The sequence below is a fragment of the Lotus japonicus genome, chromosome 6, assembly GCF_012489685.1.
Source record: "Lotus japonicus ecotype B-129 chromosome 6, LjGifu_v1.2".
Classification (NCBI taxonomy): Eukaryota; Viridiplantae; Streptophyta; class Magnoliopsida; order Fabales; family Fabaceae; genus Lotus; species Lotus japonicus.
This window is the reverse complement of record NC_080046.1, coordinates 24,659,247-24,685,948: the sequence shown is the minus strand read 5'-3', so window position 1 is coordinate 24,685,948 and position 26,702 is coordinate 24,659,247. Positions and strand designations below refer to the sequence as shown.

The 26,702-nt window shown below is 36.4% G+C and overlaps 1 protein-coding gene across 1 annotated transcript; it reads left to right on the top strand.

Moving 5' to 3' along the window:
• The first annotated feature begins 1,941 nt into the window (after positions 1-1,941).
• Positions 1,942-17,136, top strand: LOC130722324 (N-terminal acetyltransferase B complex auxiliary subunit NAA25). The gene is made up of 19 exons (XM_057573016.1): positions 1,942-2,290; positions 2,393-2,549; positions 2,652-2,770; positions 2,847-2,921; positions 3,614-3,707; positions 5,267-5,385; positions 6,230-6,300; positions 7,331-7,472; positions 7,579-7,754; positions 8,226-8,431; positions 9,377-9,507; positions 10,404-10,480; positions 11,361-11,435; positions 11,579-11,771; positions 12,561-12,680; positions 12,775-12,913; positions 15,362-15,405; positions 15,528-15,779; positions 16,110-17,136. Exons 1-19 carry the CDS (start codon positions 2,144-2,146, stop codon positions 16,812-16,814), a joined length of 3,042 nt encoding a protein of 1,013 aa, XP_057428999.1. The 5' UTR covers positions 1,942-2,143; the 3' UTR covers positions 16,815-17,136.
• The last annotated feature ends 9,566 nt before the right edge of the window (positions 17,137-26,702 follow it).

The following is a 26,702-nucleotide window of genomic DNA, read 5'->3' as shown; positions in this document are numbered from 1 at the left end:
AATAAAAATAAATAAAATTATTATTCACTAACAGTTAAATAGACTACTCACTTATAAATATTGATTTATTAGTAATAAATATAAACTAATTTTATAATTTATGTTTTATTATTTAAAATTATTTCTCTACTTATGTAATAAAAATTTATAATTTAGATATGAAGTACTCCTGAAAAATAATATTCTTAATAATATTTGTTAAATTTAATTATTTTTTATCACTTGCCACTATTAAGTTAGAACCAATTGGTTAAATATATATTTTTTACATTTAATTAAAATAGGCTCCCTATAGGAAAAAAATTAAAATTGACTTAGCTGGCGGAATTCCAACTTCGGACGCCATTAAAATAAAATAGGACCCCATTTATATTAAATAGCTCCCTTTGGACGCCATTAAAAATTCCAGTTTCTCAAAAATTAAAATTGGACGCCATTAAAATATATACTTTTTTTTACAATAAAAGGGAATATTATTAATAAAAAATGGATCATGAGAACAACCCTCTCATAGATAAGTCATTTCAAAATACCCGCCGAAGAAAGAAATCTCGTCTAGCATTGTGCCTCATTATAACCTCCCTAGGAAAAATCCAATTAAGATAAAAACTTAGGGTAGGAAAAAGAGTACACCAATTGCTGAAGTGCCTCAGATAAAAAGTTATGTATTTATAAAAATATAAAAAGTTAAATTTAATAGAATAATCACTTTTCAAAAAAAAAAGTTAATTTAGAAACTTAATTTTCAAATTTTTTTTTTGTATTTTTATTCAAATTGATATAGTTTTCACTGTTATATCATATCTTATTATTATCATGTCCACTTCACACGGAAAATAAGATAAGAGTTTATCCTGCTCGTATCATATCTTGTCTTTATCCAACTCTCTATTATATACTGCTCTTATTAGGGATGTACAAGATCCGGCCCTACCCGCCAACCCGTCCCGGCCCAAGCCTTTAGGGCCGGGTTAAACCCGACCCGATCATTAAAAGAGACCGGGTTCGGGTTGATCATTGAGTTGTTCGACTTCGGGTTGACACTCGGGTCACCCGGCCCGTCCCACATATATATTTTATAAAATTTTAATTTGATATAATGATTAAAATGTGATAGATAGTGCTCAAATTTATCTTACCATGTAGATGAGATGAAAATGTTTAACATCTACCTTATGAATTAAATAAATGTTGGTCAAAAGATGGATACTTTCATGCTCTAACAAGAAAAAAATCATGCATGTGCATTATGAACATGTGGGACAAGTGAAGAGAGATCAAACAAAGTGAGTGACGTGTGCATATAGATCAAACAAAATGTAAATCTCTCAAGTACAATAGATTATGCAAGAATTGGATCCTTTCAAGTTATTTCTTCTAAAAAATAGTTCCAACTTATGACTCTTTTAGTATGTTATTATCTTTAAATTTTACAATTAATATCAAATAGTCTTAGACTTGTCCCTCGGGCTAACCCGGCTCTATCCTACATAAACCCGTCCTAAATTGGACCCGCATATTGTCGGGTTGTTTCGGGTCTAGGGACAGGTTAGGGTCTATAAATTGACCCGGTCTATATTTAGGGTCGGGTTAGGGTTAACCAAAACCCGTCCCAACCCGTCCCTTGTACACCCCTAACTTTTATGCTATCTAGACCACCAAACAGACTCTTAGTGTAAATAAGTTTTACACTAACATTCAATCATATTATGTCATATAGGATTAAATGATTATATTAATTTTTTAATTTTAATAAAAATAAAATAAGTTTGATGCTACACAAATCAATTGAATGCATGTATATTGACAATGTACCAGCCATTTTCTCTTAATTAAAATAGAAATTTATGCAATTGGTTTTTTTTTTTTGGAGTGATAGTCAAACTTTTGATATGAAATGAAACCTCATTCAGTCATTCCACTTGCACACCATTCTAAACCTCCAATCCAAAGCCCAGTAGAGTTCATTTTTATACTAACTTGTATTCTATTCTACTACTTCTAGCTAGGTTTTCTTTCTTCCCCTTCCTTTGGGATACTCTATCTCTACAACAGTCTCTTACCCTTCAACCATTTCAAAAGAAGAAGAAGAAGCAAAAACTCACACACTCACCTCAATTTTCTTCTTCTTCCTTCGATTCCAATGGCGTCCAAGTTCGGCTTAGCTGGTGGAATTCCAGAGCGCAAGGTTCGTCCCATATGGGACGCCATTGATTCTCGCCAGTTCAAGAGCGCTCTCAAGCATGTCACCACTCTCCTCACCAAGCACCCTAATTCCCCTTACGTTCTCGTAAGATCCTCAACCTTCAATTCCTTTATCTCTTCTCATTTTCACATGTTTTTACCCTTTTTGGTGATGATGATGATGATGATTTCGGTTTTCCTTCATTAGGCTCTCAAAGCTCTCGTTTTGGAACGAATGGGGAAGCCCGACGAAGCGCTTTCGGTTACCCTCAATGCTAAGGAGCTTTTGTATGCCAAAGAATCTCTCTTGATGGATGATCTCACTCTCAGCACACTGCAGATTGTTTTCCAGCGACTGGATCACTGTTAGTGTTGTTCAATTTGGTTTTAATTTTTGGCTGCTTGTTGGGTGTGATTTTGTTACATGCAGTGTTTTGTTGTTGACTGAGTTTTGTTCATTTGATCAGTGGATTTTGCTACTGAGTGTTATGAACATGCCTGTGCTAAATTCCCCAATGACAAGGGATTAATGATGGGGTTGTTTAACTGCTATGTTCGCGAGTACTCATTTGTGAAGCAACAACAGGTTTGGCTTTGTGTGTGTTTATTTTATTCTGTTTGTTATTTTTATGATTTATGCTTTGTTGTTTTCTGATTGGCAGACAGCTATTAAAATGTACAAGCTCTTTGAAGAAGAAAGGTTTCTTCTTTGGGCAGTTTGTAGCATCCAACTTCAGGTTTTCCACACTTCTTGTTTTCTCTCTTCATGTGCAAGTTAACTTGGACAACTTGAAAGTGATATGTCATGATATGGTATATAGATAGAACTAAGTCTTAGTGTTTGTTTCACTAAGATATGATGATTGCAGTAGCTCAACAGTCTGGTCTGGTTTCAGGTTCAAGTAGTTTTGGTCTCATTAATAACAAAGTTGTACAAGTATATATATGCAAGGCAGTAGTGTCTTTTGCAAAAAGACTGAACAGTTGCTATTAGGTGAATGGTGATAAATTATGTTCATGTTGCATTGCCTGCACATCAAGGAATATCTGACTGAAGGGTTTGAGGCTAAAGCCTTCTACATCATTCATTAGATTTAATATGTTACTAAGATATAATCTTGAGTTCGGCAGTTTGTAGTTTTTATGGATATTTATAATGATGGATGACTTTAGAACTTCTTCTGAACTAAACTCCTGAATGCTCGTGACTCCTGTGCCACTTATTTGTTACTTGCTTTAAAATTTTAAAACATGCCAGACCTTTTTCATCTAGATTCCTAGTGAAGCTTTCAGCAATAGTTCCTCACTGACATTGAAATGTTTTTCTTTTAGATGTATGGAATTATTCATTTCATGGTGGCAGGCTAGATATAAATCTGTCTAAGTCGTACTCAATTGACTTATTATATTGGAACTGGACTTCTGATAGGTACTTTGCAGCAATGGAGGAGATAAGCTATTAGTTTTAGCTGAAGGCTTACTTAAGAAACATGTTGTTTCACATAGCTTAGATGAGCCTGAAGGTGATCTTCTAATTTTTTCTTATCTATGATGATTATAATTGTGGTGATTATTATTATTATTATTATTATTATTATTATTATTATTTTGACGAAGAAGAATTTCAATTATATCATTAGAAATACTAATATGAAACCATTTGGGTGTTTTAGGCCAACAGTTTTATGTTTTTGGGAGAATTGGTTCATGACATGGTGTCTGAGCTTCTATGATCAAGTGGTCTAGAGAACCTTGTTGCTCCTATTCTTCTAAAAATAGTAGAGTTTCATCATAAGGTGGGTAGGCCTGGGCAGTGTCTATGTTATAAGTCCAAAGGGGTTTTGATGAGAGGGCATGTTGAAATTAATAATATAAAACCATTGTATTTTGACATAAAAATTTAGGCTTTTGGGATAATTTGTTCATGATAGACAAAAGAATATATGATTTGATAAGAGATCCTTAAAAAACCTTATCCTCCTGACAAGAAATTACAAACAGAAGAGGTAAGAAACATCTATGAAGCAAAGCTACCCAGTCCATCTTGATGTATATACGGGAACTCTAACAAGCCACTAGCTTTACACCAAGTAGAAGCCAAAGACCATGCCCTATCTGTTAGAAGCTTCTCACTCAGAGCTCTTCTCAAAGATACAAGAATTACACATCAACCAAATGCTTCAAAGAATAGCACAAGTGATTGGCTTTTAACTATCAACAAAAACCAACAACAATGCTTATTGAAAACTGGTCCAGGGACCTAGCACTCGCAACATTTTCAGAAGATGCTTAGTAAAGAAATCCATTAAAAAGCACCTGTTGATAACAGTATAGAATTAGGTGCCGAACTGACTCTGAGTTTGCAATACACGTGGCATCTGTATCAGGTAAAATAACCTTGTGTGTGGCCAACAAAGTTGCATGTCATTTGGTATTGATTCTGATATGGACAGCTGCACAAGTAAAAGACTTGATCTTTAGATGGAACTCTAGACCTCCAAATAGGTTTATGAAGATGGAATGAAACTGTATTTAAAGAATTATTTACATATTGGGAGAACCCAGGATCAGGAGAGACCTCTGCTCATAACCATTCCATTTCATTTTAGTTACAAAATAATGTTGTTTCCAAGATTGGAATCTTGATCACTTTGGCTCTGTTTTTGAGTTGTATTTTGGAGGAGAGGGAAGAGAAATGGGAGGCTTATGAGAAGCCCTCCCCTTGTATGAGTGTTATTTAATAAGGGGGAAAGGGTTTGGGGGAATTTCCGAAAACCCTCCAAGACCCTCCTTCAGTTATTTTATTGAGTTCCCCTGAATTGGGGGTTTTGTGAAATTTTAAACTTCCAAACAAGGAGAGGGTTTCCCCTCCCCTTCCCTAAAAACTTACAAGCAAAGCCTTAAAAAAATTGTGGATTGGAAAATGGTCTAAGAAAAAGATGACAAAATGTCAAAGTTAAATAGGAGCATGAATCTCCTATTTAGTGATTCTTTGTTATCTATGAACAACCATAATACTCTACTGTTTCATTAAACAAACCATAACTGTATTTTAAATTTCCAATTCCAATATTGGTTGCAGCTCTTATGGTCTATATTTCCATATTGGAACGTCAAACTAAGTTTGGGGATGCTTTGGAAATTCTTTCTGGGAAATTGGGATCGCTATTGATGATTGATGTTGACAAGCTACGGATGCAGGTAATCTCTATAGTTTTCTTCTTGTTATCTAACTTCAGTTTAACTTTTGAGTTTTGTATTTCACTTGTTTTGAATATAAATGGCCATCCAATTAAACTAAAAGAGTACTGGTAGTGGGAGAGGATGCTTGATCAATGGTAGTTGTGGTGGAACTCATGGTTATATTAATGTATGTTCCAAAGTTAGTGGAAAATCTTGCATTCCTTGAAGTAATTTCAGGATATAATATGCGGAAGTAGACTCCTTATTCACACTCTTTCTAATGCCTACTGTGAATAACTTCAAAATTTGTACAGAAGTGCATTATTATTTAGAGTTGAATCACTGATGCACTTTTGAAAGTGGATCTTTTTGAAGGAGTGTTAAAATAAGTGTGCAGCTGTTTTTTAATTAAAGAGACATACATGTATCACAATTCACATAGCATGAAACAAAGATTTGTTAAATATACAAAAATGCCAAATGTCACAGAATTAATCCTGTAAAACATTGTTCTGTAGTGAAAGACGTGTCCTTAGAGGGAGCTTTGACTTTTCGAAAGTGTTTTAATTTGGAGAAATGAATAGAATTTGATTTACAGGAAAATACACTAGAAATCAGTATTTTCAACCCTTTTGTGTGCATTAAAAGATAAAGTAAAGTATCTGAATCAATCACTTGCTTCGAAAGCTTTTTGTCCCCTTCAATCTTCTTTTTTTGCATAGTATTCTATCTCACCCTCCTCCGTCACATTGTTTCTTATCTTTCATAAAATAGAATTAAAAAAAGAAATATGGAGCATTATTCTTATTTCTCTGGTTTGACTTTTCTCATTAACCTCTATAATTTGACTTTAAGTTGACAGGGGAGACTTCTGGCTCAGGCAGGTGACTACACCGCTGCTGCTGATATCTTTCACAAAATCCTAGAGTCATGGTATGCCTTGTATGCTGACTTCTTGTTTAGGACATTTCAAAATCCTATATTGTTAACCGGTGGCAGTTGTTAATGGAAGTGTTCTTGGTACTATTGAATATCTCACTAAAATGATATGTAGAAACAACAAAATAATGAAAACTGTTGAGAAGCCTCACATTGACTAGAGATATGACCAAATAAGTGTTTATAATTGGTAGAGAAACCCTCACCCCTGAGCTAACTTTGGGTTAGAGTTAGGCCTAACCCAAATTCTAAGATGGTATGAGAGCCTATCCTAGATCCATTTATTGGAGACCAATCATGTATGAGTGACCCGCAGATGTTCATTCCTGCAAATTCCACGCTCCAGGTGACCTGCCCTAGTCGTGAAGGGTTATGTTGAGAGGTCCCACATTGACTAGAGGTATGGCCAAATAAGTGTTTATAAAGGGTAGAGAAATCCTCACTCCTAAGCTAGGTTTTAGGGGTAGAGTTAAGCCAAACCCAAATTGTAAGAAAAACCTTTTTCCAGTAGGTGGGGTCAGTTATGCGGATCAAACGAATGTCATAATTTCCTATCTGAAACCATGTATACATCTAAATCCTTCTTAATGGCATGCAATATAGTTTTTCTAGGTCTTTTACTTCAATCTATTGGACTACCCTCCTTATTGGGACTTCTATAGGCCTTTTCTCATGCCCAAACCACCTGAGACAAGATTCTACCATCTTTCCACAATAGGTGCTACCCAACTTTATCTCTAATGCAGTCATTTGTTTCTCTGCTTTCCAGTTGTCACATATTCTTGATTTGTGCCTCTATATTATGTTTATTCTATGATCTAGCTATTAAATTAGTAGTTTATGGCTTTATGCATTGAGTTGTGTGCTCTATATATTTCTCAATTGGGTCATGATTGTTTCTTACAATGTTTGTTTCCTGAATTAAACTCAGTCGCACTTTTATGTTTCAGCGCCTTTTTTTATTATACAAATACTTTAGTTGCCCAGCTTTTTCTACCATTAATGTTGTTTCTTGTTTTGGCAGTCCAGATGACTGGGAAGGTTTCCTGCATTACTTAGCCTGTTTGCTGGAAGATGGCAGCATTTGGTCTGATGAGGCTGTTAATGATCCAGTTCACCCCCCAAAATTTGTCAATTGCAAAGTTTCACACTTGACAGATGAACAGGTGAATGTTTCATCTTTGAGGGTGTTTATTTATCACAGTAATTAATAAATTACTATTTGCATGGAACTTGATTCTTGTATAATTATAAATTACTATTTGAGTGCAGTTTGACAGTCAAATATCAACAGCATCAGTTTTTATACAGAAGTTACAAGCTGATACTGTGAATAATTTGATAAGGTGTCCATACCTGGCATCTATAGAAATTGAAAGAAGAAAACATTTACGTGGGAAGGAGAATGATGAGAACTTAATGGATAGCATTGTGCAGTACTTTTGCAGGTAACTTATAACACAGCACTTATCATTCTTACAATTTCTTACTTTTCTTCTTCATGCATTAACATTTAGATGTAGAGTGCTTTGTGAGGTGGCTGGATTTAAATTGGATAGTGAATGTCCCTGGAGAAAATCTTCTGATGGAATTTGAAATATAGGTTTATGAGTTCTCACTTCTCAGTGATTGTTGGGCAGGGCTGCAGTCTGGGTTTGTCACTTTTATTTGAGGGCTTAGGCTTGTTTCATTATTGTGAAGAGTGAAAACACTTTTTAGTGTCTTTTAACGATATTAACTTCATTCTGTTCGCACGATGTTCGAATTTTGCCAATTTTCTAGGAGGTTGACATCTTGTTTTCAACTCCAAGTTGGCTTGCCACATAGTTATTTTAATAAATTGTTTCTTTTTATATTTAAAGTGTGCTTGTAAAGTGTAACTTTGTGAATTTTTTTATGTTTATGTTTTATGTTCATAGGTTTGGTCACTTGGCCTGCTTCACTTCTGATGTTGAGATGTTTGTTGAAGTCCTGTCTACCGATAGGAAGGCAGAGCTCTTGGAGAAGTTAATGAAAAACAGAAGTGCTTTATCAGCTCCACCAAAGAAGACACTCGAGCTTTCTATAAGCCTTTTCAAAACTAAACAATTATTGCTAGGGGACATGTTCAAGTGTTCTGAAAGTGGTGGGTCTCATACTTCTGCATCAGAATGTTCAATAACTTTTATTTATTCTCCTTGAAATTCCAACTTCTTCCTTGTTAGATATATAAACCATGTCTGAGCCCTCACATTATGGATTAAGCTTTTAGGAAAGTTAGTCTATGACATGGTGTTAGATTCTCTGTAACCTAGTGATGGTAATTTGATCCTTTTTGCCACCATTCTTTTGTTAAATTTTAACAATTCAATCATGACTCCAGCTCAAGGCTGAGTGGACATGTGCTTGATCCATATATAAGCCCAAAGAACACTCCTTCGTGAACACTTGTAGGAAAAAATTGTATTTGATACACTTGATTTCACTCTAACAAATATAACTAATAGAATTTGGGTTTGGCCTAGCTCTGCTCCAAATACGAGCTCGGGAGTGAGGGTTGTTCTACCCTTTTTGAACTCTTATTTAGCCATATCTCTAGTCTATGTGGCACTTCTCAACACATCCCCTTGCGCCCAGGGCTGGACATCTGAAGCGTTAAGTTTGCAGGAATGAACATCTGCATGTTAAGTTTATGGGATAATTGGTTTATGATATGGTATCAATGCCTCTATGACCTATTGATATGACAAAATAAGTGTTTATAAAGGGTAGAGCAACCCTCACTCCTAAGCTAGCTTTTCAGGAAGAGTTAGACCTAACCCGAATTCTAATAATAACATATCCGCAAGCTTGTCTCTATTGCGGAAATCATAATATCTCATAGCCAATGGTATCTCCACTTTGATGGTCGATGTGCTATTTTTTTGTTTATACAACCAAAATGACCTCTTCATTTAAATGCATTCCCAATTTTTTTTCCTTGAGTGAAGTGAGAAACAAACTTGCCCAGTTTGAGCCTCAGGCTTCAGAACCTGAGATATCATATTGTGTATTAATGTAATTAACGCAAGCTCATCTTAACTTCTCCTAGATCTTGGGGTCTTTTGTGTTCAAATGTTTGAAATGTATTGCAAGAACCTTCCGCTTTCAAAAGATTTGGATCCTCAAGAGAGTATGCATGGTGAGGAGCTGCTTTCAATGATATGTAATCTTTTGGTCCAGGTATGGCATATTACATTTTAGGTATTTCTTTTCTGTATTCAGCATTTTGTAGAAATAATTTTGAAGATCTTCTACTCCCGTTATATTTTTAATTTTTCCTTGTTTAATATACAAATTGTAGTACTGTTATGCTGCAGTGAAATATGTGTCTTTTAATTTTTTGGGTTATGGGTAGTGGCAGGAGAAATGCTAATAGATATGATGATTACTCGAGTGGGTTTTCAATGGAGAGTATGCAGAGAAATCAACAAGCTTTGCTTATTTGATGTGTCATTTTTATTCGACGGGAAGTTGATGTGTCAATTTTAGCTATTGCTTCTTGTGTTTTGTTTTCCCTTTTAAGTGAATCTCTTGTTCTCTGCTCTTGTACATCACTATTTGTTTCTTATTTGAAACAGTTATGACTTTAGCTGGAATTGAACTGGGCTCATATGCTCAACTTTTTTTTGTTGAACATTAAACTTAGTTTTAATTTTTTGGAGCTCACCTTATTGTATTCTATTTGTGTTGATTCAGTTCCGTAAAAAATATATTGATTGAATGCTTCATGTTTTGGCTGTTTTATTTGAATTGAAAAACTTAAGGGTCTTTTATCCCACGGTATGTGGTTTTTTCTCTCCAAAAGATTGTAACTAAGTATGTGGATAAGAAAATTTAAATCTGGGAATTTGTTTGATTTTAAAATGTTTTAGAACCAAACTAGAATTCTTTTTGGTTTGAGATTTAAACATTTTATTCTGCTTGGAATTGTGTATGATTTTCATTCTCATGTGCTACATCTGTAACATTGCTAATCAATTTTGTCTTCTCAAAATGCCTGACAGTTAATATTCCACATTTCAAGTATTTGTACAATGCCCTGACACTGTAAATGTCTTGTGATATTATTGGTATAGTTATTCTGGCGTACTAAGAGTGCTGGCTACTTGATAGAGGCAATTGTGGTTTTGGAGTTCGGCTTAGCCATACGAAGGTCAGGGATAGTTATTTTGTACCATACCTTGGAATCTCATTTGTAAATACATTTAGAAAGCATTTCGTTGGAGTTGTGCAGGTCTTGGGGCTATCATGTGATACATCTGGTCTATGATTCTTTTTGTCTTCATATGTTATGTAGAATAGTATTGTACAATTGTATTATGCGCTTGTGAAGTATCATATCTAAGAATCTGCTTAGTGAGAACATCAACTTTATCATAAGATAATAGTTAAAAACCTGAGCTTTGTCTCAAATTAGTAACTATTCCGAGTTTTTTTTTCTTTTCTTTTTGATGTTTTTGTTATTAGGACTTTTCTATTTTTAGTTTACTACTCTAAAGGTTAGCCATCAGTATGTGGTGCCTTCTGACTCATGAATATGGATGTTGAGATTTGCAATAGGACAGTCTGACGGTGGATTGTTGACTTCCTTGGCCTTTTTACATAACTGTAGCGAAGGATGAACAACTCAATCCTTTGTCTTTCTGATGTTATTACCGCATATCTTCCCTTCTCATTTATGTTTTTCATGCTCCCATTGTCACAACTAAAGTATGAACTAAATTTTTTTTTCTTATTCTTAATTGAAATTTTCAAATTTAGTTATTCGGTTGAGTTGAGACAATGTTAAATAAAGTCTCTATTGTTGAAATAGGATAGTGCACTGTATCTTTCACAAGGATGGATCGATGTTTTCCTTGTTTTAATTACTTCCCATGTTAATTCTATATTGTGCTTATACTACTGGCTTTGAGGCATTAGATGGTTTGCTAAACTGAGAAGATCTTGAGCTAAATACTTACGATCCTTTTGTGTCAGGAACAATGTTTTTCTCATTCAAATAACTTATGCACCCTTCCTCCTGTCTTTAGCAGATATGTATCACAGTACAAGATCTTGCTGTTGCACTTGTATTGTCACTATGGCGCTCTTTCAGTAGCACATGAATGGTAACATAGTTCAGTTCACTTGGTTTTACATTATTTTATGAAACGTCCCCATAGTGTTTATCCATACTGACTAGTTCATGTATTTGTGCTCCATAGACAATTTGTTGCTGCTGTCTTATGTGAAGCATATTTTTTCTTTTCAGGTATAAATCACTGGATGTGAAGAATATTTTGATGGAAAGTATGTTGCACCATATTTTGCCTCAGATGTTGGTATCTCCACTTTGGACTGATTTAAACTGTCTGCTAAAGGATTACCTGAAGTTTATGGATGACCATTTCAGAGAATCTGCAGATTTAACATTTCTTGCATATCACCATAAAAAGTACTCAAAAGTATGTATACATTTGAAGTAAATTGCATGGACCGTATGGATACATAGATTTGCAATTGCAAGCCTATTTTTTTAAAAGATTTTTTTCATGCATAATGTGCTAGGTAATCAATGCTTAGTTACAAATATTCATTTCTAAGAGGTTTATCAATCCCCTTCTTAAATGATGCTAGGGTCCACATAGGTTTCTTAGTATTATACTTTATAAGAGTGGAATATGTTTCCTTTTGTCAAAAACACTAGGACGTTGTTTGGGAGGGATTTTTTGGAGGGAAGGGGAGGATATATGTTTCAGTTTCATTTTTAAATATATAGCTTCTAATATGACAATTTCTTAAAATGATAAATTAGCATAAATACAATGTCCTAATAATTTATTTATCTTCATAGGTATTATGTAATTTCTAATTTAAAAATAAAAAAATGTCCTCCCCTCTCCTTCCCTCCAAAATTCCCCTCACAAACAACCTCTAAGGAACTTCTTTTCGTTAATGTATATGCCAAACCTTGATAGGAATGAAGTCGAGATTTTATCATGTTTTATCGTATTCTTAGTGGTGTGCCATACTGAAAACATCAATAATGCATCTGCCTCTTTCGAAAAAAAATAATGCTTCTGTCTATTAGGGGCAAAGTTTGATAGATATGGCTCTGCTCGTGTAAGCAAAAAATTATACACATTGTATGATAATCTTTTATTCATGTCGGTTCTACTGTAATGTTGAAACCACCATGTCCATGTTTGAGTTAATTGATCTGGCATATATATATGTCCATTGTTATATTACAGGTAATTGAATTTGTCCAGTTTAAGGATAGGTTGCAACACTCTAGTCAGTATTTAGCGGCTAGAGTTGAAACACCCATTTTACAGCTAAAGCAGAATGCAGATAACATCGAAGAAGAAGAGGTGATTCATATCTTCCAAATTTAGTTTATTATATAAGTAATCACCACTCTTAGTAAATGTGATGGTTGGTTTACAAGTTCATATATTTTCGCAGGGCATACTTCAAAGCTTGAAATGTGGTGTTCACTTCCTTGAGCTATCTAATGAGATTGGGTTGAAGTCTTTGACCTTCAATGAAGACTTGCAGACACGGCCCTGGTGGACACCAACTTTGGATAAAAATTACCTCTTAGGTTAGTGTTTCAATCATATTTGTGGCTCAGAAACCATGCATCTTGTATTCATGCAACTAATTAGGATCGGCATGTTAATATGAATTTTCAGTGTGCGTCAAAGCTAAAATAAATTTCAAATTGCATTCTTACCTTGAAGCAAAGCAAAGAGGAAATACCTTGTCTTTTGATTACAATTACAAATAAAACCTGTTACGCATATAAATAGGGATTGGCCTTGTAATTGAGATATGTTGAATATTGTTGAGATAATGAAACCCCTTCTATCCCTTTGTTCCCTCTTCCCTCTCCCTATTCCCTCTCTTGTCCCTCTCAGAGATTCTGGTTGTAACATTGGTATCAGAGCACCGATCCGGTGCACCTGAACCAGAAAAAAAATGGATGCGTGGTGGATTTCATTCGAACAGATGTGCGAGAAGAACAAGCGAGAAGATGAAGAAAGACGCCGGCGCTTGGAAGCGGCAGCGGCGTACGAGAGACACGTCGCAGAATACGAGCGATACATGGCGGCGTATGAGCGATACGAGGCGAAAGCAGCAGAGGTCGCTGAACTTGAAGCCGCGGCAGAGCGCGAGGCCATAGCCGCAGAGGAGCGAGAAGCGGCAGCGGCGGTAGAACGAGAAGCGGAAGCAGAACGAGAGCGTGCTGCGGCTGAGGCTGAAGAAGACGCGGCGGAGAAGTACAAACAATCGGCGATGGTCACCGTCTTCTTCGATTCTTCAAAGGCGTTTTCGTTTGGGTTCCTGAACGAATCCAGCGTTCTTCCTAAAATCAACGCCGTTCTTCCTCAATTTGATGCCGTTCTACTCCAATTTCGTGATTTAGGGCTCGAAATTGTTCTTCCCCAAATCAGCGATTTAGGATTTGCGGTTTCGCCCAAAATTGGGAATTCTGTGCTCAGCGGCGGTGTCCTGGCTGATTCCGGTGGTGATTCAGCGATTGACGGCGTGGGAAGGCCTTCACGGAAGCCTCCAGATGCGTTCTTTTGCAGCAGCGAACTGTGCTTCTTGGCTGTAGATTCTTGGCGACCGGTCCTTTGTCCACTGTGGAAGCCGCCAGACATCTACCTTTACAGCGGCAATCATGGCTTCTTGATCAACGAGTCTTGCAAGATGGTCACGGCGAGGAGACCACCGGCGAAGCCGCCGGACTTCGGCATGGGATGGGACATGGTGGCGGAGGCACCTGATACAGAGAACAAGAGCGAAGGGACGTGCGTATGTGTTTCATCGCAGAGCGAAGGAAGGGGGCTGGACCCCTCTCCCACCCGAGCGGGCCAGGCCCAAACCGCTGGAGTTGGGAAGAAGCTGGGCCTTGCACCTGTCTTGATCTGGTTTTGGAGCCCGTTTCCATTTTATTTTGTTTTGTTTGTTTCCTTTCAATTTCCTGTTGGGTTTGAGTTGTATTTTCATTTTTTTTAGGGGTGTTTCATTCCATATTGTTGCTTAGATTCTTGTACTCTTGTTTCATTTAGTTTAGTTGTTCATTTTGTGGATTGGATTTTGATGAGTTTCCTTGGGGACAAGGAAAATTTTAAGGGGAGGGATATGTTACGCATATAAATAGGGATTGGCCTTGTAATTGAGATATGTTGAATATTGTTGAGATAATGAAACCCCTTCTATCCCTTTGTTCTCTCTTCTCTCTCCCTATTCCCTCTCTTGTCCCTCTCTGAGATTCTGGTTGTAACAAAACCCAATAGATTAAACTATCTTAACAATGTTCCGACAAGCTAAAGTCCTTTGGGCTTGATAGGAGGTCAAAGCACAGGGGGAAATCCCGCTCAAGAGGAGTAGGTCTAGTATAGACGCCTAAGCTCTCTTTCTCCAAGTAACCTAATTTAGAGCTTGAACTCGAGATCACTAGTTAAGAAAATGGGGTATATAACATTTTTTAAAGAAAGACCACGTGTGCAGCAGTGTTCTCGTAATATGTTGTAAAATAAAAAATAAACAAGTTCAGTGACAGTATTTTAAGCTGTGCAGCAACCATTGCTCAAACATCCAAATTTCAAAGATACAATCAAGTATTCCATAAAAAAAAAGATACAATCAAGTAATATTTTAGAATGTATCATATGATTTGTTTCAACTTAGTGTTTATTAGAATTTGGGAGGCCTAACTCAACTACAAAAGCTAGCTCTTGAGTTGAGGGTTGCTCTACCCTTTATAAGGTTATCTATGCCATATCTCTAGCCAATGTGGGACTTCTAACAGAGTTATTGGACAGACTGGTATGGATGTGAATGGGTTTGGTTTGTTTTGTTTTGATGGATGAATGGGATTGTTTGTAAAAAATCCAAATATATTTGAAAATAATTGGATATAGCTAGTGAGTTTCCAAGTGCCGTTCTAAACGCTGTGGTTGTTTGGACTTCAGATTATAATCTGGTATTGTATTCCATGTAATTTGTGTTTGTTGATCACAATAATTGACTTCTGTTTCAGGGCCATTTGAAGGGATTTCTTATTGTCCTCCTAGAGAAATACCGGTAAGACAATTTTGTTCTTGACATGGTGCTGGTAATGTTTGTTGCAGACTTGGAGTAAAACCTAAACTATCATTTCTTTTAATATTTCCTTCCTTTATTGTATGGTTTCTCAACCATTGTAGACCAAAGAGAGGGAGGTGAGTTTAAAGAGGGTCATTCAGAAGAAATCCCTACTTCCTCGGATGATCTATCTTTCAATTCAAAATGCCTCAGCATCAATCAAAGAGCATGTTGAGGTCAATGGTTCTGTTACACCAGACATCACTTTGGAGCTGAAATTATTGCTTGAGCGCTATGCACAATATTTGGGCTTTTCTTTTAATGAAGCAATAGAAGTGGTCATGGATTTCTCTAATGGTCAACGTTCTTCCGTGGTATGATTGCATTAGGTTTTATTCTAATACTGTTAAAGCATTTTGAGGTGATCTGTGAAACTGAGACAACTTAGTAGTGTCACTTTCATGTTTTGGCTTGTTTTCCCCACACAATAAACATTTTGAATAACTATATTTCCAATGGAGAACCAAATTGAAATAACTGCCATGATATAAATATTTCAGAACTAAAGTGAAATGGGAAGTCATTCTTTATGTTGATATGGGAAATATACTTGCACCCTTGGGTTATTTATTGATGCATAAAAGTATCTGTTATATATAGTTGCATATAGGAATTTGATGTATAACTTCCAAAAATTGTTGCAGGTCTCTGACTCCAACTTAATTGACTGGTTGAATTTCATGGTATTCTTAAATGCGTGGAGCCTAGGTTCCCACGAACTTGGGCACCCTGATAGCAATGGATGTAGGCCTCGTATTTGGAATACCTTAGACTCTTTGCTGGAGAAGTATATTTTGGAGAAGGTTAGGTCCATAGAGCCCCATCTCAGTTCTCCTTGTAGTGACATTCAACTTTTGATGCAATTAGTTACGGAACCTTTGGCCTGGCATGGACTTGTGATACAATCTTGCTTGAGATCATGTCTTCCATCGAGTAAAAAGAAAAAGAAAAGTGGATCCGCTCATCAGTCTAGCTCAAATCTGGTGCATGCAATCACAGATTCTGTCCAGAATTTATCTCTTGTCTTGGAGGATGTTATGAAATGGATAAGTGAATGGAACAGAAGGCCTGAAGATCAGAATTTGGAGGACATTCTCTTGCTTCTTCGGAAAGGTGGTCAAAGTGATGGGCCAGGGAAGGTCTTTCACATTTTAGAAACTTTCATTTCCTCTATGAATGATGAGGAACTCGGTGATCGCATCTCCCAATCACTCAAGTCTTGGAGTCCTGCTGATGTTGCCAGGAAAATGATCACCGGGAAGCTTAAAGTGTTGACAGAATTTTCTGCCATCTGCGAGTCAAAATTGAAGTTATTACAATCTGTGAAACAGCAGCTTGCTCAACTTTGAAGAGATTATACCATTTGCTGTTGCTGAAGTTTTATTTCAGCTTGACAAACGGCTTTACAGAATACCATTTCAGAAGCTTCTATGAATTCAATATGGTTTGTTGCGAGGTGACTATTGGCGTTTTTTGTCATCTTGTAAAATTTTCTGAAGAGTGTACATTGAATACCCCCTTTTTGAGCTGTTGTCGGGTCTCTTTGCCCGAGCAAAAATTTTGGCATTGTATAATTGGTTTCCTTCCTTGTTTTGAAAAATATTTATGACGAACATTATGATCAGAATCAGACTCTTCAGTCATCAATCCAACAGCACTTTTTGGTTAGCAGATGCAGGTAAGAGCAACGGTATTATCTGTGAAGTGTATCTTTGCAGATCCCTATTGATTCTGAAGGTGCCATGCTATGCACCCAGTGAAACTGAATATGGTTGCTTTGGAGTCATTAGAAATAGAAACAAGGTTAGTAAGCAATCAATATGACAAATACCAATTCCCTATCAAACCTGCGTTATTATTTAGGCCCATATCAAACCTGCATAAGAATTAAGAAATATGTGAAATACCTTATGTGAAAGAGATGAACTAATCAAATCAATTGGTGGTTAAACAAGAACTTCTGTTGAAGAAAGGTATCAACCAATGCACGACAATTAAGCTTTACTAGTCAACTAATGAAGTAAATGTCTGCTATTATTTGTGCTAGGTTACATCTTTTATTTATTTTCCTGCTGGCCCTTTGATTTCTCATCTTCTATTGATTGTAAGTGTTAAACCGTCTCAACTCGTGTATGGAAAAAACTCCTTGATTAGTCCCTTAGCGTGTAGTATGTTGATCGTGAGGTAAGAAATTAATCTCACCGTCACTGGTTGTGGGGATACTTTGGTCAAGACAAAAAAAGTGTTGAACCTTTAATTCTCGTCCACATTACAAAAAAGTAGTGGCTATAAGGATACTTTGGGAAATAGAGTGCCTAGCCGTTAATTATGACCACGTAATGAAAAAAGTTGTGTTGATTCTTTGAACTATCCCATGACAATGATGACATGATATTGCACTCAAGATTTTTATGTAAAAAAAATATCTCACTAGTTAATATCCATAGCTTTCCATATTTAGATATAGTGCAAATATAATAACTTCGCTAATTTCTTATACAAGTTATTTGTTATGGAATGAACACTTGAGGAGGGTATAGGCCCTAAACTCTATCAGAGCAAGGGTGAGGTAATAACCTAATTCGTTTGATAGAATGACAAAAGTCCCTTTACAATGGTAATAAAGTCTCATTTTAGAAGGAGGTTACACGGAGCCCTAATCCTATCACTAATGGGGCTAGTTGGATCTTAACACTCTCTGCACAACTCCCTTACACATCACAACCACCCCTAGCATTCATCCTAATGGTATTGATGGGTAATATGCAAATGCACAGAATCCGTCCGGTTTTAAATATCGAATCCACAGGGATTGTGAGTGATAGACCTTGGTTTAAGCCTAAAGCTTGCAAGTTTAGAAAGCAACTAAAATTCTGTTTTAGAATTGTTTGTTTCTGACAAAACGATGTCGTAGTATCAATGGTAAAAATGTGTAAATCAACAATGATAAAAACGTCTAGGGTTTTCGTTCAACTAATCCATTTTAGTAAACCTATCCTATACATGTGAATTCATGAGTCTCTCTTTGATGCTATAGCCTAAGCAACTACCTATTGATGCCTCGCATAGATAATTCTTTTAAACCAAAAGATAAGCACAATTCCTTGCGTCTTTAACATTTGTTTGAAGCATAAAGCATGTGATGTTCAGGCCAACAAACCTCAACCCTTCCTCTATTCCTAGCAGCAAGTATAGAAGGGGAAATCCCAAAACAGATCCCTAAACTACAATACAACTTCTGTTTTGATTATAGATTAGCAAAAAGCAAGCGTGCACTCAAGCTTAAAAAGAAAATCAGAAATGAGATTCAAAGACTAACTCAAGAACACAAGCATATAGATAGGAATTAAAACTAAAACTTCATAGTATCACTTAAACCCAAAGCAAAAGGTAACTAGCCAGACATGGCTAGAGAATCCATACCAGAAATGTAAAAAGAACCTGAGTTACAAAGCCTTGGAAACCTCACACAAGCACCAAAATATACATCAGCTCTAAAACAACGAGTCTGGGCGCTCGAGCGCCAATAGGCCACGCTCGAGCACCAATTGATTCTAAAACCTCAAACTACCATTGTAACTCCTGGCACTCGAGTGCCAATGTCCCACGCTGGAGCGCCAATTGCCTTTGCTGCCAGACTCTTGCTACTGTAAGTGGTGGCGCTCGAGCACCAAAAGCCGCGCTTGAGCGCCAATTGCTCGCCATAAAACTCCTTCAATTCACTTCAATGCACTCTTCATGACCCAAACCTCTTGATCTTTCCCCTTCTTCAGTTATAACCTGCAAACCTTCACTAGGGAAAATATCAAGAATACCAACCATTTAATTACCCAAGAGACCCTAAACAAATGACAAATGCTAAAAGACCCAAAACTATACTAAAATATGAAAAAGGTCTCCATAAAACAATGAAATTACCAAACCGATGCAAAAACACAAATAAAGATAAAAAAATGCATGGAAATGCATGAAACACTACATGAGAGCGATAAAGGGTAGGGGGTCTCGCCCATTCCACAAGTCCACAGGACACCGAACTTGAAGCATGAGAGCGCAATGTGTCTAAAATGCTTTGATCCCTGATTCTTTTCAATTCTTAGCCCATCTCCAATGGGTACATGCCTTTCACCAAGCCCACAAGACATCGAGCTTGAAGCATGAGAGCGCAGTGTCTTTAAACCGGCGGCGATTTCTCAAGCAAATCACCCATTGCCACTTTCCACTTGGTACAACGTTCCTCGGCTGACGGTTTTGACCAACGCGCATGAACTATTCCCAAGTTACAATAACTTCTCCGCCAAAGGATTCACGCCATGCTCGCCCAAATCCCTGTTTCCCTTATCCTTCAAATACATTTTGCGAGAAATACAACAATTCAAATTAACAATAATTCAAAATTTTCACGGTTTTGGTATACCTTTGTTAGCTGTTGTACTGACTGCGAAATACATATGCAACGACACACTCTGAATAGGCTTTGAGAGGACCGGTGGCGTAGATAACATCTCTTTCTGGCGAGAAAAAGCCACTTCACACTCGGTGGTCCATTCCAACGCCGAAGTTTTCTTCAAACACTTAAAAAATGGTGTCGCTTTATCGCCAGAATGAGGGAGAAATCTCAATAAAGCGGCGATGCACCCTGTCAAACTTTGCACCTCTTTCACATTGCTTGGACTCTTCATTTGCTGAATCACCTTACACTTGTCAAGATTAACCTCAATTCCCCGTGAAGTGATCATGAACCCAAGGAACTTTCCCCTTGGATTCCAAATGAACACTTCTCTGGATTTAGGCGCATGTTGTGCTTCTTTATCTCGCCGAAAGCTTCTCCCAAATCTCTGCAATGGTCCCGCCAATAACTGAATTTACAATCATATCATCGACATAAACCTCCATATATTTTCCAATCTACTCCACAAAGACCCTGTCCATGAGCCTTTGATACGTTGCTCTTACATTTTTCAAATTGAACGGAATTGTCCTGTAACAATAATTGACCCTGGAGGTCATGAAAGTTGTTTTGTCTTCATCCGCCCGATGCATGCAAATCTGGTTATACCGTTTGCCTTCTTCACCATCACCATCACCACGTTCGTCATTTACCGTTTGCCTTCTTCACCATCACCACGTTCGCCAACCACATGGGATACTTAATCTCTGTGATAAACTGTCTAGCCAAAAGCTTGTCGGTTTCTTGTTGCACCGCTTTATCTTTCTCATCCCCCATCCTGCGGCGAGTTTGCGAAACGGGGTTCATTCTCGGATTTAAGGCTAATTTATGACATATAAAATTAGGATCTATACCAGGTACACCATGAATTGTCCACACAAACAAATCCATATTGTCGCTTAGCAGATTCTCCAGCTGCGCCTCCTAATCCTTGGAAAGTTTGGTTCCTGTAAGACTCGGTTTAGGGATGTGCACCGACAAGCTTTAGGATGAACACTTCACTGCCCTTGAGTCCAATTTTATCAAAAGATCGCCATAAATTTAGTACGCCGAGCTACCCTAGTCCCAAAGCACTCGCTTGATGTCAAATTTTTTCACCCGCAATTGGACCACTATCGTTTCATCCTTGTGTGGCTTGATGGCTTCAAAATCTCCCTTTGTGAACGTGATATCGGGATGGTCAAAACTGAACGACAACTCCTGAAATAAATTTACGGCCCGAACATATTTCTTCCACTTGGTATTGGTTTCAACACCCCCACCAAATCCTCCAACGATCGTGTTGATCGTTCCTGAGGGTGGCCCTAAGCCCTAGGCGAACGTCTCCTCTACCCTGATAGTTCTTGTGGCCAAAGTCTCTCGGTTTTCCTGTCTTTCAAGTACTTCCTGGCGATCATTCCGCTTCACACACTTGCCGTAGTGCCCTTCCTTAATCAACTTCTCAATTTGTGTCATGCCTAACTGCACGATGGTACTCACACCACTAATTCATGTCTACATTCCTCGGTGGGCGCGTAGGCATCTCTGGATCACCAATCATACTGGTATCTTTAATTTCGCGATAAATGCTCGCCAAGTTGGTGTTAAGCACGAGACGAAGATAAATCTTCCCGTCGTGGCGCGTTATATTTCTGCTGCCAAGGACGACGATAATCATAAGTTCCACGTGATTTTTACGGAGCCTGTCAAGATTGCTTCGCCGCTTGCGGCGCTTTCCCCTCTCTCTGCTTCACCTTCTCGCCATGGTTCCTTGCTAAAAAGTGTGCAACATAATTGCTAGAACAATAAGTTGCCCCTTTCTTCCACCACGTAAAGAGCTGAAGACAATCCGTATCAAAGCACACCGAACGGAAGCCAAAATCCACAGTCAATTGCATCGCCCAACAGAGACTTGAAGCTTCTCCAAGAAAAGGGGAAATAAAATTAACTGGGTAAAACACACCTGCTCCCAAAACCTCTCCATTTGAATCTTGAGCCACCATGCCATAACCACACACACCATCCTTTATAGAGGCATCCACATTAACCTTGATTAAACCAGCAGCTGGTCATTTCCATGTTGCTGCGGGAGCTCCCTCAACCGTACGCTGATTGTGTTGCTCGACGTCCCTAGGATTAAGTGTAGAGAAACTTCGAAGCACCTCCCTCACGTCCAACCGTCTACCTCTAAATACCATGGAATTTCTAGCTTCCCATGTCGCATATAAGAGAGTTTGAACAACAGCCGTGAACTCAGGTTCATCTTCATGCAATACCGCCACCATGAAATCAACCATGGAAGTGAAATTCTCCATCCTTATTGCCAATTTAGAGGCAAACCAAACTCTTTCCACAGCTGGGCACTTGAGAAAAACATGTTCACATGTCTCCACCTCGGCTTCACAGAAAATACAACAAGGGTCTTGAAGCATCCCTCTCCTTGCTAACGCACCTCTTACCAGAATGAAACCTTGAACCGCTCTCCAAGCCAACTCCTTACATCGAGGAAGAGCTGGGCTAGCCCAAAACTTCCACCAAAGATTAGCATGCAAGAGTGGCACGGAAGAGGACGACGCCTCCTCACGGAGCACCATATCCCTGATAAATTCATATCTTGATTTGCACACATAAACACCATCAGTGGTATCATACCAACAAAAGAGCATCAGTATTACCTTGATTGGAAAGTGGAATGGCAAAAAAAATTTGCACTATGGAAGGACTAAAAACCTCCTCTAAAAGCTCTAAGTTCGAACGCCCATTAACCAGTATGTCCGACACTTTCTCCAATCTCAGTTCTGCAATGGCCTCATGCATGTACACCAAAGATGATCCATCTGGAAGCCACTTATCTTGGAGCAAATTGATGTGGGAACCATCCCCCACCCCCCCCCACCTCAAACCCCCCTCAATCTTTCCACCTGCCTTCAAAATGCTAGACCTATGCTTGGTCTATACCCTTTTTTCGCCACTAAGATCGAACTAGAAGGGAAATAAATCGCCTTAAAAACTCTCCCCATAAGAGACTCAGGGAACATATAAATCCTCCACCAGTTCTTAGCCACCAAAGCCTCATTGAAAGCTCTGAAATCTCTAAAACCAAGACCTCCGTCACATTTATTTTTGCAAAGATTAGCCCGTCTCGTCCAATGAAGGCCTCTCCTAGTAACATCTCCGTCCCAAATGAAGCGAGCAATAATTCTGTCAATATTTGCACAAATACCACCAGGCAAAATAAAACAGGACATAACATAAGAAGGAATAGCCTGTGCAATAGATTTAATAAGAATTTCTCTTCCAGCTCTGGAAAGTGATTTTTCCTTCCAACCTTTCAACTTTTTCCAAACTCTCTTTAACAAAATAAAAAATTTATGTTTTTGACTTACCAATAATCGTTGGTAAACCCCGATATTCTCAAATGTAACACAAAATATAATTAAGATAAGATTATTTATGTAGTTAAAATTGAAAGAATAATGGCATATAAGTTTCCATTCAAATCTTTTTTTTTTCCGTTTTTCCATTTATGTCATCATGTGTCAAAGAACTTTATTGTGTTTTAAAACTATTCTTTCAGTTTCATAGCCTTTTTGATTTCCACCGTTAGAAGCTACTTTAAGGCTTTTAAATTTTGGTTGGTAAAACGGTCAACGGTCAACGTTATTGTCTTTTATGACAATTAAGTTTTATGGTTTACATCCGAAAGAATGAATAAGTTTTCGTGGTCGAGGCTTATATAAAAGAAAGGGAGAAACTTAGATCAAGTTCTTTAAATCGATTTCATCAGGTTTACCAACTGAGTTGTTGTCTTTTTCAATTGTAGTTGATGATTGCCAACAAAATGTATTGAAAGTTGTTAAGGAGGAGAAATAAGCTTTTGAAAGTTGTCAAGAATGAGAAGATATGATGAATAGAAAGTGATGATAAATTTGTTATCCAAGTAGAACAAGAATAAAGATTTGTTAAGGAGGAGAAATAAGTTTTCCGTTCATGGTTCTCATATTTGTTATCCAAGTAGAATAAGAATAAAGATTGATGATAAATCATCTCTCTTTTGCTACTGCTTTTTACCAATGTTCTGAAAACCGGACCGGCCATCGAACCGGTCGAGGCACTGGTTGAAGGTTTAAAGGTCGAACCGGGGTTGAACCGAGGTCGAACCTTAAAAGTAAATATTAATTAAATATACCTACTTATATATAAATTTCAAAAATTACATAATATTATTGAAAGAGAGCATTATTTTAAAATACATATTTTAATTACATATATAAACAGTAAGTAGTGTAGCATTGTTAGTTTCAAAAAAAAAAGTAGTGTTGCATTGTTAAAAAAAAAAAGTAGTGTAACATTAATTTTAACTTTTTAGAAAATATTATAACTTTTTTAAAAAATGATACGGTTATTTTGAAGAGTTTTGAAATACATATATACGAATATGAATATATATAAGAAAGTAAATTAAAGGTTAAAGTTTAAAGCCCATTAAGCAAAAAGAGATGTTGGAGCCCACTTAAATCTTTAAATAAAAAGTCATCTTCTATCAAACCCTATAATTTTTTTTTGCTGTTGGTTCCTTGGCCGTCAACCATTGCACACTACCATCTCTTTCTCTCTTTACTGGTTCATCATCTTCTATCATATACTCCACATGACCACATCATCGATTCTGATTTATTTCTTTGTACAAGTGAGATCGTTCTTCAAATGGAGCATCAGATCTAACACCACCCCCACCATGTTAGTTCACCAAATTAGGATTCTAGCAATGGTGCAAGATGAACGTGGAACTGTGGAAGATACACTTTCAGCAACTTTGAGCCCCCAAACTTCAAACTCTGCATTTCTATTTTCTACTTTTTTGGTTTTTTTTTTCGAAAATCATAATCTAAACCACGTCGTTTGGGGCTGAAACAAATAGGTTGTGCCAAATTTACTCCGAAACGACGTAGTTTTAGCTTACTTTAACATAACCGAAAAAACCGGCCAACCCGCGGTTTTTACCGGTTCGACCGGTTTAAGTCCGGTTTTCACGGTTCATTTACGGTTCTCTGCACAGCCGGTTTTAGAGGTGTTCCGGACAGGCACTAGGTCCGGTTCCCGGTCGAACCGGTTGGACCGGCCGGTCCGGTTTTTAGAACATTGCTTTTTACATTTCAAGTTAGTTTTGACATTTATTTTTGTTTTCGATACCAGGAAACGAAAAGTGTTTGCATTTATGTTTTGCATATTAGTTTTCAAGGTTTATTAATAAATTACGGTTTATATTTACAATTGCTTCTTTTATGATTATATGTTATTATTTTAGATGGATTCAAATCTTTCATTCTACATGTGTTTACAATTTTTCCCTATAATGAACGAGTCTCTGTTTTGAAATACAAGATATATATTGAGGTTGTGTAATTTTATATACTAACAAACATTTTTTATTAATTTCCATCATTTCAGAGCATCAACGACATATATTCTTAAAATACATAATTTACGTGTGTGGAAAATCAATGAATAAAGCTGATGGTTTTGCATCATTTCTTTGATTTAAAATGATTTCAATTTTTAGAATGGAAAAAAAAACATTTTAAAAAATTAATTACTTATTAAATTCAAAAGCTATCCATTTAAGGAAATTACTATTCGAAATTAATTTTTAATTTCTTTCATTTTTCTTACATAAACAACTTAACTATAGTAATTTGTAGTCAACTCATAAAAGATCTAATAAATGCTATATGGAATAAAAGTTGTATTCATTTTCTTTTTAAAAGCATCATTTAAAACAATTAATTACATTTTAATGCAGTAATTATTTAGTTTTTCCAGTCAATTATTGCTATAATGGTTTTTTTTAAAACCTCATGTAAAATAATTAATTAAATTTTAGTTCATTGATGATTTAAAGTAATTTCCATTTTTTTAATGGAAAAAAAATTTAAAAATTAAATACTTATTAAATTCAAAAGCTATCTATTTAAGAAAATTACTATTCGAAATTAATTTTTAATTTCCTTCAATTTCCTTACATAAACAACTTAATTATAGTAATTTGTAGTCAACTCATAAAAGATCTAATAAATGCTATATGGAATAAAAGTTGTATTCATTTTCTTTTTAAAAGCCTCATTAAAAACAATTAATTACATTTTAATGCAGTAATTATTTCGTTTTTCCAGTCAATTATTGCTATAATCTTTTTTTTTAAAACCTCATGTAAAATAATTAATTAATTTTTAGTTCATTGATTATTTATTTTAGGAAATTAATATTCGAAATTAATTCATTAATTCCTTCAATTTCCTTATATAAATTAATTAATGACGTGAATCAGTGCAAATATATGTTTTGAAATAATTTCCTTTTTTTAAAATGAAAAAAAAACGTTTTAAATAATTAATTACTTATTAAATTCATTAGCTATCTATTTAAGAAAATTACCCTTCGAAATTAGTTATTTATTCCCTTCAAATTCCTTATATAAATCACTTAATTATATTAATTTGTATTTGCACTCATAAAAGACATTAAATCCTATATTCGTGTTTTTTTAAATCCTATTTGAAATAATTTAGGTTTAAATACTCTGGAGATCCCTGAAATTGTCTGTTGTACGGAAATAAGTCCCTGACTTTTTTTTTCGATTCCGAATCCCTGTAAAAAAATTATAAATCAGAATAAGTCCATACTCGTGTTTTCAGTCTATGTGGCTCAATTTTTGCTGATTCATTTATTCCACGTGACTTTTCTATTTTTTTCAAATACACATGGATTAAAAAAATAAAATTAAACATTTAAAATTAAAATCTTATTA

Bases quoted from the DNA above. Each gene is read 5' to 3' on its own strand.
- LOC130722324 (XM_057573016.1), top strand. From the start codon at position 2,144: ATGGCGTCCAAGTTCGGCTTAGCTGGTGGAATTCCAGAGCGCAAGGTT. The intron at 11,436-11,578 runs GTAACATAGTTC...TTTTCTTTTCAG, and splicing joins CTTTCAGTAGCACATGAATG to GTATAAATCACTGGATGTGA. The intron at 15,406-15,527 runs GTAAGACAATTT...CAACCATTGTAG, and splicing joins GTCCTCCTAGAGAAATACCG to ACCAAAGAGAGGGAGGTGAG.